General features: G+C 38.4%; 1 protein-coding gene across 1 annotated transcript; it reads right to left on the bottom strand.

Moving 5' to 3' along the window:
* Positions 1 to 12,600: 12,600 nt before the first annotated feature.
* Positions 12,601 to 12,975, bottom strand: LOC138893678 (uncharacterized). The gene has a single exon (XM_070178329.1). The coding sequence runs from the start codon at positions 12,973 to 12,975 to the stop codon at positions 12,601 to 12,603; it is 375 nt and encodes a 124-aa protein (XP_070034430.1).
* Between the last annotated feature and the right edge of the window lie 584 nt (positions 12,976 to 13,559).

Here is a 13,559-nt window from a genome sequence, read left to right as displayed (position 1 = left end):
TTTGATTATCTTTCGTGATTCTATCTTCATTTTTGATAATTGGATTATGAGTTTTAAAGAGAAAATTTGGGATTTTAGCCTAAAGTTTCATAGAGTGAGTTTTTGAGTTTTGAAATTGATTCGGAGTCGGAGTTGGGTAAAACTAGTATAGTTGGGCTCGTAATTGAATGGGTTGTCAGATTTTATGAGTTTCGTCGAGTTTTGAGGCGCGGGCCCGAGTTGGACTTTTGGGTTGATTTTGGGTTGATTTTGGGCTTTTGATTAAAGATTCGATCTTTATCGATTGGGTTTGTTTTCTTTGGAATTAATTGATCTATTTGAGTTGGTTTTGGCTAGTTTCGAGCCGTTCTGAGGTCGGTACGCACGAAATGGCATTTTTGGAGCATCGCTTGGCTTGCTTGGTATTGGATTTGGCTCGTTCGAGGTAAGTAATACTTCTAAACTTGGTGCTGAGGGTATGAAAGCCCGAATTAAGTGATATGTGATTGATATTGAGGTGACGTGCATGCTAGGTGACGGGCATGTGGGCGTGCACCGTGTAAATTATGATTTAGTCGATTCCATGGAACTGTGTAGCTATTTTTTCTGAATATTTTTACTGTACTCTATGTGTTAGAGCACTTAAGCTATAATTCATGCTAGAAATCATGTCTAGGTTATATGCTGGCACTATTGGGACCCACAATGGTCATTCTTTGCTGTTGAGTTATTTGCTTAATTGCAGTTATGTGCTCAGTCGCATTCATTATTTTATATCATATCTCAGTCTATGTTATCGTATATTGTCACATCTCGTATCATTGATTTGGGATGCTTAGCATGAGTGTTGTGAGCCTGAGAGACTAAAGAGATTGATGACTAAGTGAGGCCAATGGCCTGTTGTAAGTGATATTTATGGGATCAGGCTGCACGCCGCAGCATGCTTTATTGATTCATGCCAGGATTTGGCTTTTTATAGCTCTTGGGCTGGATCGGCCCTTCAGGAGTCTACACAACCACAGTGGGCGCAATTGCTAGTAATCATTTGCATTGGGTTAGATCTGCCCTGATTCATTTGCATTGGGCTGGATCTTTCCTGGTTTATTTGCATTTTGGTTCGTTTGCATTGGGCTGGATCTGCCTTGGTTTATTTATATGTGGGCTCGATCTGCCCTGTACAGTATTGAGTGACTGAGTGTGCTGAGTATTGAGCATGATGAGTGAGAATACGAGACAGTGAGATGGAGTACTCTGAGAGGGTGAGTACATGAGTTCATCATTGAGATGCATTGCATTTGACATGCGTACTTGAGATACATGCATATAGATGCATTTCCTTCTGCTACCCGGCTGTGGTGACATTTATGATTTCACATGTATATTGACATGTAGGCTTTGAGATGTATTTTTCTCATGCTATCTGAAGATGAAACATCTTATTTATTGTTGAAAGGTTTTTGAGAAAAATTACGGTTTTCAAACTTATTCATATGCTTTTGGTGTTTTCGGTGGAAGATTTAGGATTTACTGTTATACTTGAAAACTATGCCTATCTTTCCGTAACTGTGAACGAGTTGAGCATCTTACCTCTGAGTTATTTTCATGTACCATTTTTATTATTATTGTTATGGCTGTTGCTGGTTATTGGAGTTGGACTCTGACCCTTATCCCAGCTCGTCACTACTTTCAACCTAAGGTTATGTTTGTTACTTATTTAGTACATGGGGTCGGTTGTACTCATACTACAATTGTGCCTCTTGCATGCAGATGTTGGATGTTGATGTTGCTGTGCACGACGAGAGCTGGATCTGAAGATGTACATGCGTTCCGGTCATAGCTGCCTCTTGATCTTGGTAGCTTTAGAGTTTTAATCTGTTCCTGTATAGTTCAAAGAGATGATGTACTTTAATTCATACCAGCTTTGTAAATTCTAAATCGTAGAAGCTCATGATTTGTACTACCAGCCCTTGGGGAGTTGTATAAAATTCAGTTATCTCATCTTTGATTCACTTATTATATTATGTTATTTTGTTAATTGGCTTGCCTAGCGGGATGAATTAGGTTTTGGGTCATGACAGTTTTAGTCCCTCAACTACGTATGCGGTATTTAACTTGTAAATGAGCAGAGTAAAGTTATCAATGAAAAACCTTACTCCCTCCGTTTCAATTTATGTGAACCTATTTCCTTTTTAGTCCGTATAAAAAAAAAAAGACCTTTTTCCTTATTTGGATACAATTTACTTTTATATAATAATTTATAACCACACAAAATATATGTACCCCTTTTATAACTTTGTATTTTATTAAATGGGTTCCGTAAATTGAAATTAGTTCCTTAGTTCCTTTTCTTCATAGCATTAGCTTATCCCTATTTAGCTTCTTTTTCTCTGAAATTCAGTATTTCTATCGGCGGTATTAGAGCATCGATTCTTTGATCTCTATTATAATGGACATCGAAAGATTTTTCTCACCAAATTGTTACTATAATAGCCCACGAACTGCACAACCATTGTTGAACGATGTAATGAATATTCCGGCTAATGCACCAGGTTCTAGACCTACAATTTTTTGCCGGAAAGTTATGCGCCTAATCAAGGTACTCATTCTTATGGCTACTGTAATTCGGGGTATTAGGCTCACTATAATGTTTACCTACAGCAGTTCAATCAACAACATCCTCTTTACACCTCAAATTTCACTCGACATCATCATTGGCAAGCCACGAGTTCACAACCTGCTCCTTATGCCTACCACCAGTCGGAGTTTGCCACTATTATTCCTAATTTTTGGATCACTGGGGTGGTTCCCTATGGAGGCATGGCTATGGGATCCTTATCTGGCAACATGGGTGTCCTTCCTACCACGAGAATGGTTGCAACCAACCATAGTCCCGAACATTTTCACTCGTCTTTGCCGACTCAACAGTAACCTATTTTTAACACTGTTAGTGTTGGGTCTCTTTCAATCGACTGCTCCACTAATGAAAAAATTGCCACAGATGAAAGACTAAGCAGTGCGTTCATTGTCGGTAATTTCACTAGTGATGTGATATATGAAGATCCAGAGAAAGAGAGATTGGAAGAACTCAAGGCGCAACCAGAAGTAAGGGAGACGCCACCGTCCAACGATGAATTTTGTTTACGGAGATTTGCAACTGATTTTATCCTTTCTCATGAGGTTGGTGCTCCTGAAATTCTATTTTTCAGTGTCACTGCTGCAAACATTGAAAATGTTATCCCTATAGAGTTGGGTTTTGCAAAATTTGGGCCCTCGAAAGACGAACAACATTTCTCTCTTGAGCACAAGATGTTTGATGAAATACCAATAAGAGATATAGTTAGCCCTGCCCTTGTGGCAAACTTGTTTCTGTCTTTGAAAATCTGATAGAATTTGGACCACTGGATATGGCGAGAATGGTAGATGCTGAACCAAAATCAAAGGTGGTTGTTATACCAGATATCTTGTCGGAAAAAAAGAGTTCGGAAGAAGTTGAATCTCTAAAAGAAGAGGAGTGTACTGCTCTTGAGGCATTGCTAGAACCAGTGGTTAATCCACCTAATAGTGATGACCTTGATTTGCAGAGTGAGAGTGTTGAAAGTGCTTACATCCACAAGATTAATAAAGTAGCGATGCCTTTTGTCGATTTAGTCTCTCGCTCCGATGATCGACTTAAAAGTAAAGCAACGGATTTTGTGGAGAAGACTTTTGCACTAGTTCTTATTTTGAGAAGTCAATTTTGAACAATATTGGGAGCATGATGAGATGGTGGTAGAGGTAGGTATTTCCACTCTTGAAGCTAAAGCTATGGGAATTGATGAAACTACTGAAATAGAGATTGAGCAACATGAGTTTTATCATATTGATCCAGGGATAGTTGTTGCTAATGAACAATACTTTGAAATATTTTCTGAATTGAGAATGAACACTAAGAAGCTTGAAGCAGTTGTTCTCGATAGTTTTTCTATTAAGAGCATTTATGGAAAAACTTCAGATGAGGCTGCTGTGGTTTTTTGTTCAATACTTGAGGCAATTAGGGAGCTTCCAGATTCAGTTGAGAATTATTTGGTTAGAATTGAGTTTCTAACAGACAATTTTCATGTTGCTCTAAAGCCAACTATTTTTAGTAATGAACCACCTGTTTATTCTAGCATTCCTAGGTATTATGTACAACTTCTTGTCCATTTTGGAATAAATGGTATAGGAACTGGACATCTTGAGATGGCTTTGATGATTACAGGAACTTCTAAAGTGTAGAATGGCTATTTTGAGGTGTCAGAAGAGCTGGTAAAGTAGGAGATTGGTGATATAGATTCTATCATTCAGTGGATATTTTTTAGTTCTTCTATTGAACGAGCAGTCTTCCTTAGTGCTTCATTGTTTATTCGTGACTGGAATGTGGTACAATGGGATCTTTTGAGCAGTTTTATTTTGTCAAAAGAAGATTTTGGGAAGCCTATGGCAATTGCTTCTATGCACAAATTGCGAGAACTAAACAACTCTGATTTTATTTCTACTTTGGCATCTTCATTGTCTGATGAACAATTTTCTATTTTCGGTTATGCCGTGAATGATGTGGAGTTAGCGAGACAAAGTGAATTGATGAAGAAGACTGCAAAAAGTGTAATATGGAAGTGTACAAATAATAAATCCCATTCTTTTGGATATAGTCACTGTTTAAAACATCAACTTCCACTTGCTTTCAACAAAGCTAAAGTTGTAGACATTTTTGATTATTTATTTTGTGACTTTAACCATAAATTTGTAGTTGGCGATGCTGAAATTAAAGAGTGGAATTACTTATCTAGTTGTTGATATTAGCCTACTAATTACATTGTCCCTCATTAGACATTGATATTCCATGGAAGGGTAGTGGTGCATGCATTATTCAATATTGTCCTATTGACCAAAAGTTGAAGCAATTGCTTTCAGGAGAAGATTTGCTGACTATTACCACTAAACTTCTTCTTCCAGTATTGGGAAAAAATCTTATTGTTGGAGACTTATCTGAGATCCCATTCAATCCAGGTGTGGTTATCTCTTCATTTTCTCAATCCAGGTGTTGGAGACTTTTATTTGATTTATATGCATGACCAAATAGTTTATTCATGTTCGTTGGCTGAAATTTCTAATGATGGTTCATACTATGTATCTCTGGAAAGAGATGTTATGGTGGCAACAACTGTCAACTTAGTTGTTGGAGAATAGCCAACAGATGTTTATACTGGAACTTCTCTAAGTGTTCATCACATTATCATAGGAAATAGTACCCATGACCATGCAACTGATTCCCATGCTTTATTAGCCAAACTATTAACTAATCAAGTTGAGAAGACATTGGTGAAGCAGATAATAGTAACCTCGGCGTATGAGGTTACCTATGTCGGGCGTCGTGAACAATTCAAAGAAGATTGGAGGAAAAGGGTCTTATCACTGATGATAGGCTTCTATTCAGTGCATTTTGCTATGCGGCTTAATCTTATCATGGTGCATCTGATTCTTTTGTTCAAGTGGACAGTTTAAGTATTGTGTCTAACACAAGCTGTGTGCTTAACTCTTCTGTTCAGCCGCAATTCTTGAATAACAGTGAGCACACTTTTATGTCAATTATAATTCCAACTAAAGGTTTATACTCTAGTAATTCAACACAAAAGGTTCTTGGTGTATTAATCACCCATGTGGGCTTAGGGATAAGTCATAGAGTGAGTTCTGAGATGGGCTTGATGATCCTCATAGCTACTTATCATTCAAAGATAAGTGGCATTTTGGATTACTTGGAGGCAATGGTTGGTGAAAATATGCAAAAGAAGTATGAAGTACTTGCTGTTCAATTGAGTAAACGGCACTTTTTATCTTTATTCATAAATGAACTATTGATGGCTATGAAAGAATAGAGTGATGATATCCACTTAGTGAAGAAGATGAAGATGGTATTCTCTGTTTGCTTGCTCTACAATGGGATGAGAAGAAAAGTGAAGACAGTCAAGAATTTAATACTTGAATACTGTGTTGGAGACATCAAATGGAGTAATTTTAATGTTCAGTTAACACATTCAGGAGTACAAGCCAATGTGGAGGAAGGACTATTAATGGTTGGAAAGGGATTGGTTTTTGATAATGGTGGGCATAACATCGAGATTGGACCTGGTTGTTTGCTTGAGCTAATGGAGCTTGACATGGGAGAGGCTGCAACTGTTTTAGATGCAACAAAAGCTCTTGCACAAATATGACATGCAAGAGTAGATGGGCATTTTATGGCTGTCGCTTGTGAGAATCTGAAGATTCAGTTTCTTAAACTTCATAACTGTCAAAAGCACCAACTTGTAATTGTTCTGATCCATACTGAAGTTATAGTAAACTTGCTGAGTTGTTTCATGACATTGACACTGAAATTACATTTGACAATGCTAGTACCAAGAAGTTGAGGTTGCTCCTCTTGTTGCTGAAGTTAACATGTCAAAATTATGAGAAATCTTGTATTCCATTTGGTATTGAAACATTGCTGAAGGGGAATAATACACAAGTTTGCCAACTTGCCACTGTTGTTCATAGCTTGCAGCTAGTGCCTTTTGAAGGACTATTGTGGTTTATTGCAGCTAAGGTTGAAACTTGAAAGCCTTCTAATTTTTTTTGATTCGTCAAAATTTCCATTTGATTCCGATGGAATTACCATCCTTGAGGACAAGGGTGATTATAAGGGGATGAATCTGATACGATATGCTACTGCTACAAGTTTGGAAGATACTAATGCTGTGAAGTTGCTGATATTATTATTTACCCAATTAGTTTTCTTATTCTACATTAATCCAATTAGTTATGTTGTTTACATTTTAGCTTGTAAGTTTTCTTTAATTAGTTTTATTCCCTCCACTACCTATGCAGTATTTAACTTGTAAATCAGCAGAGAAAAGTTATGAATGAAAAAACTTTGTTTTATTTGCCTTAGTTCCTTTTCTTCTTAGCTTTAGCTTAGCCCTAGTTAGCCGCTTCTTCTCTGAAATTCAGTATCTGTATCAGAAGACTGCTCTGATGATTTCAATAATTACTTTCTTATTATTTATAAAAGACACTTTGAGAAGCTTGCGGTCTTGAGGGTTAGATTTTGTATTTGCTTCTCCTCTTATCACACTGTGTTCTTTTGGAGTTTGGTGAGTTCTCCTTTTGTTTCTTTGTATACTAGTCGGGTTATGCCCGGGCCAACTTTTGGCATTCACCAACTTTTGGCATTCACCAACTTTTGAGCCTCTCTTTTAACTTAGGGTGTGTCTATGATATGTATATATCTCTCTTGGGTTATTTTTCGACAGTGGGTTTATCTTTGGAAAATTACCAGTTATGTCAGCCCGTAATTAAATTAGTACAAAAATTAACCAATTCATAAAATATTATCAATATTAGCCGATTAGTCATTTGTAGCAACAAAAAAAAAATCAAAATTTTGCTTTCTTTTGAGTGGGTTAGATAGATTGGATACATCTTAAGGAGTTTAAATCTCAGTTTTTGGATAATTTGGTAGAGTTTTGAGGTGGTTTGAATTGAAAATCTGAAGTAGAAGATGAACATGAAAAAAGATGATATGTATATCATATTATGTATCATTTGTGTATCACATTTGTATCATATTTGTATCAAATGTGTATCACATGTATATTCGTGTATACTTGTGTGTGAGATACATGCGTGATACATGTTTGATACGTGCGTCGCAGAAGTATTTTTTGAACTCGATTTTAACTACGAATTTTGATACCAAATAAGTCCAAATCACCTCCAATCTTTCTCAAATTTTGTATATTCACTCATTTATATATTTTCAATAAATTTCAACCATACCCATTGAAAAAGGTCCCCTTTTGCTTAGATTTTTAGAATTATGTATAATTTTTTTAATTAATATTTTATCACCGTGTTTTCTACATCATCCATAAAATTTTTCTTCCGTCTTGCATCTAATATTGCTGATCATGCTTAAAATATGGAAGGAGATCTTTGCGTGTGATTCTTGGAGAGAAAGAATCCTTATTTAGTTGGGTTTTCAATTTTTATATGTGTTTGGCTAGTTTTGGTAAGTCTATGATTAATGGATAGAGGTGGGTAAGTTAGGACTTATTTGGACATTTCAGTAAGATTCCTAAAAATAACTTGTCTTTAATTGAATCTTTAAATTATTTATTATTATTTAATTTAATTTTGATTAAATATCTTAGTAAATGACATATTTTCTTAAAAAGTGATTGTCATGACCCGAAATTCCCACCTTCGGGACCATGATAGCACCTAACATTCCACTTGGCAGACAAGCCAACGTTAGATTAGTTTTAAGCCATTTTTAAACAAATTAAATTTAACTGATGTCAATTACTGAATTAACTGAAATAAAATGCGGAAAGCCATAACAACTGAAATATCTAAATACGACCCCGAATATGGTGTCACAAGTGCACGAGCTACCAGAATAATATAGATAACGGTCTGAATGAGAGTAAAACTGTCTGAAAAAAAATACACAACTAAGATAAGGTAGAACGAGACTTCAAAGTTATGAACGCCGAGCAGTTGTACCCCAGGTCTCTGTACTGATAGTCAACCCGAGAAATCTACTAACCACCGTTGGGACCGACTCCAAAATCTGCACAAGAAGTGCAGAGTGTAGTATGAGTACAACCGACCCTATGTACTCTGTAAGTGCCAAGCCTAACCTTGAAGAAGTAGTGACGAGGCTAAGGCGGTTCACTTATAATAACCTATACACAGTATAAAATAATGGTAGGAAAGGAAAATACGGAAACGAAATAAGGCAGTTAACTCATGAAAATAACTCAATCCTCAAAGAAAACCAGTAAATGCCAGAAATACCAATACTTAGAGTCTCGTACGAAAGTACTGAAGCCAACACAATACAATAAGGAATAGAAACACATAAATTGTTGCGGCGCGCAACCCGGATCCCACCGTACAACACTATCCTCCGTTATTCTACCATGTAAATATCAATAATAATAAGTAAATATATGTTGCAGCACGCAACCCGATCCCACCATATAATCAGAGTCAATATCATAGTCCTCCCTTATTTCACCATATCAATCCACCTTTATTTCACCTGTTGTGGCGCGCAATCCGATCCAACCGTACAACATAAATCCTCCCTTATTCCACCTGTTGCGGCGTGCAACCCGATCCATAAATAAATCAATAAGTGCAATCAATTTAACAACTCAAATCACAAGAATCTCTACGATTATCGAATATACAAGCTACAATCAAGAGTGAATCTCGTACCAAATCATGAAAGGCTACAATTAATACTGAGCAACAAGACAAGTCAATTATATGACCGTTAAAGGGTACAAGTAAGACAATTAAGGCAAGTAGCAATTAATCATGGAAGAATGGAAGATATTAATATTTTTAATGCGAGAATAATAATGACAAGTAGCAAGTTGAGGCATAAGAAGCAATTAAGGCATGTAACAGTCAAGACATGGAATAATATAATCAATGAAATACGGGTAGACATGGAAACAAATAATTGACGACGTATAGACACTCGTCACCTTGCATATACGCCGCTACTCATAAAATTCACATAGCACATAGCTCAAGGGTTCCTAATTCCCTCAAATCAAGGTTAGACCCAACACTTACCTCACTTCGCAGTCAACTCAAAATTCAACCACGATCTTGCCTTTCGAACAAGCCTCTAAACCAACCAAATCTAGCAAATTATTGACCAGACGATTCAAAATAAGCTTTATAAACTACTCACGAATGAAAGAAGATCAATTTAGATCATTATTGAAAAAGTCAACAAAAGTCAACCACAACCTCACTTGGTCAAAACCCGAGATTCGGACTAAAACCCAATCACCCATTCACCCCCGAGCCCGATTATGTAATTAGTTCGAAATCCGACCTCAATTTGATGTCTAAATCCCAAATTTATAAAAATCCATAATTCTACCCAAATCCCTAATTTCTACCATGAAAATCCTAGATTTGATGTTGAAATCTTATGAAATGTAATGGGTAATTGAAAAGAAGTAGATTAAAGTCACTTACTAATAAATTTAGGAAGAAAATCTCTTGGGAAAATCGCCTCTAGGGTGTTTAGGGTTTAGAGTTTGAAAGAAATTAGCGTACTCCCTTTTTTCACTCTTTAACCCAACTGCAGTTATCGCAATTGCGACACATAGTTCGCAATTGCGATGGCGACAATTGCGATCAACCCTTCGCAAATGCGAAAAGCCTCTAAGCCTGTTGGTATCGCAAATGCAATATTTTTATCACAAATTAGAACTAAGGTTGTCGCAAATGCGAACAATCAACTCGCAAATACGAGTTTGCCACAGTCCTTCCTTAGTCGCAAATGCGACTCAAAAGTTTGCAAATATGAACCTGCCCCCTTCGCATCTGCGGACTTCACTTCGCAAAAGCGAAGCTGACCCAGCCCTCACCATCTTCGCATATGCGAGCCTGACCTCGCATTTGCGATCAGGTCCTCGCAAATGCGAGATCTGCAGACCTGATGCACCAACACTCTTCTAAGTTCAAAAATCACTCCGTGGATTATCCGAAATTCACCCGAGCCCCTCGGGCTCCAAACCAAACATGCACACAAGTATAATAACATCATACGAACTCGCTCACATGATCAAAACACCAAACTAACACATAGAACTATGAATCAGACACCAAAACGAATAAAATTTTCAATGAAACTTAAGAACATGCAATTTCTCAACCGGACGTCCGAATCACGTCAAATCAACTCCGTTTTGCACCAAATTTTGCAGACAAGTCATAAATACTGTAATAAACTTATACCAAGTTCCAAAACCAAAATCCGGACTTGGTAGCAACAAAGTGAAACTACGGTCAAACTTAAAATTTCTTTAGACCTTTAAACTTCTAGTTTTCGACAAATTATGATAAATCAAGTTAGGGACTTCCGAATTTGATTCTGGGCATACGCCCAAGTCCCAAATCACGATACGAACCCACCGGGACCGTCAAAATACTGATCCGAGTCTGTTTTCTCAAAACGTTGACCGAAGTTAACTAAAATGAATGTTTAAGGCACGATTTATATTTTTATCAATTTTTCATATAAAAACCTTTTGAAAAATGACACAGACTGTGCAAACAACCCAGGAATGCTAAACAGAGCTATTCAGGGTTTTAAAACACAGAATTTAGGGTTAAGACTATAAATGACCTATCGGGTCATCACATTCTCCACCTCTAAAACAAAAGTTCGTCCTCGAACGGACATAAAAAAGTCCCAGACTGGTGAAAAGGTGTAGATATCTACTTCGCATGTCCAACTCAGACTCCCAAGTGGCTTCCTCGATCGGCTGACTTCTCCACTGCACTTGAACTGAAGGATAACTCTTAGACCTCAACTGCAGAACCTTCCGGGCTAGAATAGCCCACCGACTCCTCCTCGTAAGTCAAATCCTTGTCTAATTGGACTGAGCTGAAATCTAACGCCTGAGACGGATCACTGTGATACTTCCGGAACATGGACACATGGAACACCGGATGAACTGTTGATAAACTAGGTGGCAATACGAGCTTGTAGGCCACCTCACCCACTCTCTCGAGAATCTCAAAGGGTCCGATATACCTAGGGCTCAACTTGCCCTTCTTTCTAAACCTCATCACACCCTTCATGGGTGAAACCCGAAGCAATACCCTCTCTCTAACCATGAATGCAACATCACGAACTCTACGATTGGCATAACTCTTCTGCCTAGATTGATTTGTGCGAAGTCAATCCTAAATAATCTTGACCTTATCCATGGCATCATGTACAAAATCTGTACCCAACAACCGAGCCTCTCCCAGCTCAAACCATACAACTGGCAAACGACATCGCCTCCTGTATAATTCCTCATAGGGATCCATCTGAATGCTCGACTGGCAGTTGTTATTATAGGCAAACTCCGCAAGCGGCAAGAACTGATCCCAAGAACCCACAAAATCTATAAAGCAAGCGCAAAGCATATCCTCCAATATCTAAATAGTGTGCTCGAACTATCCATCTGTCTGGGGATGAAACGCTGTGCTCAACTGAACCTACATGCCCAACTCACGCTGTATGTACCTCCAGAAGTGCGAGGTGAACTACGTACCTCGATTAAAAATGATAGACACGGGCACACCGTGAAGACTGCCGATCTCGCAGATGTAGATCTAAGCTAATCACTCTGAAGAATAGGTAACTGCCACTGGAATGAAATGTGCCGACTTGGTCAACCTATCCACAATAACCCATACCGCGTCAAACTTCTTCTGAGTCCGTGGGAGTCCAACAACAAAATCCATAGTGATAATGTAGATCTAAGCCAATCACTCTGAAGAATAGGTAACTACCACTGGAATAAAATGTGCCGACTTGGTCAACCTGTCCACAATAACCCATACCGCATCAAACTTCTTCTGAGTCCGTGGGATTCCAACAACAAAATCCATAGTGATACGCGCCCACTTCCACTCAAGAATCTCTAGCTTCTGAAGAAAACCAGCAGGTCTCTGATGCTCGTATTTAACTTACTGACAATTTAGATACCGAGCTACATGTACAACTATATCCTTCTTCATCCTCCTCTACCAATAATGTTACTGCAAGTCCTGATACATCTTGGCGGCACCCGGATGAATATAATACTGGAAACTGTGGGCCTTCTCAAGAATCAACTCACGAAGTCCATCCATATTGGGCACACAAATACGACCCTTCATCCCCAAAATCCCATCATCCCTAACAGTAACCTGCTTGGTACCACCGTGCCACACTGTGCCATTAAGGACAAGCAAATGGGGATCATCATACTGATGCTCTCTGATGCGCTCATACAAGGAAGACCGAGCGACAGTGCAAGCTAAAACACGACTGGGCTCTGAAACATCCAACCTCACGAACTGATTGGCCAAAGCCTGAACATCCGTTGCAAGCGGTCTCTCACCAACTGGAATATACGCAAGGATGCCCATACTTATAACCTTTCTACTCAAGGTATCGACCACTACATTGGCCTTCCCGAGATGATATAAAATGGTGATATCATAGTCTTTCAATAGCTCCAACCACCTCCTCTGCCTCAAATTGAGATCCTTTTGTTTGAACAAATACTGTAGACTCCGATGATCCGTGAATACCTCACACGACACGCCGTAAAGATAGTGCCTCCAAATCTTTAGCGCATGAACATTGGATGCCAACTCTAAGTCATAAACATGGTAATTCTTCTCATGAACCTTCAACTCCCGCGTGCACCTTAGGGTGACACACTAGGCCTAATAAACCCCTTATCAAGAAGCTCCTGAAGCTGCTCTTTCAACTCCTTTAACTCTGCCGGTGCCATACGATATGGAGGGATAGAAATGGGGCGAGTTACCGGCACTAAGTCAATACCAAAATCAATATCCCTGTCGGGTGGCATGCTTGGGAGGTCTGCAGGAAACACATCAGAAAAGTTTTGCACTACCAGAATAGAATCAATAGTACAAGTATCAGTACCAACATCTCTCATAAAGGCCAAATATGACAAACACCCCTTCCCAACCATCCGTTGGGC

Source organism: Nicotiana tomentosiformis, chromosome 6, assembly GCF_000390325.3.
Source record: "Nicotiana tomentosiformis chromosome 6, ASM39032v3, whole genome shotgun sequence".
Classification (NCBI taxonomy): Eukaryota; Viridiplantae; Streptophyta; class Magnoliopsida; order Solanales; family Solanaceae; genus Nicotiana; species Nicotiana tomentosiformis.
Note: the sequence above shows the minus strand (reverse complement) of the source record. Positions and strands in the feature narration are given on the sequence as shown.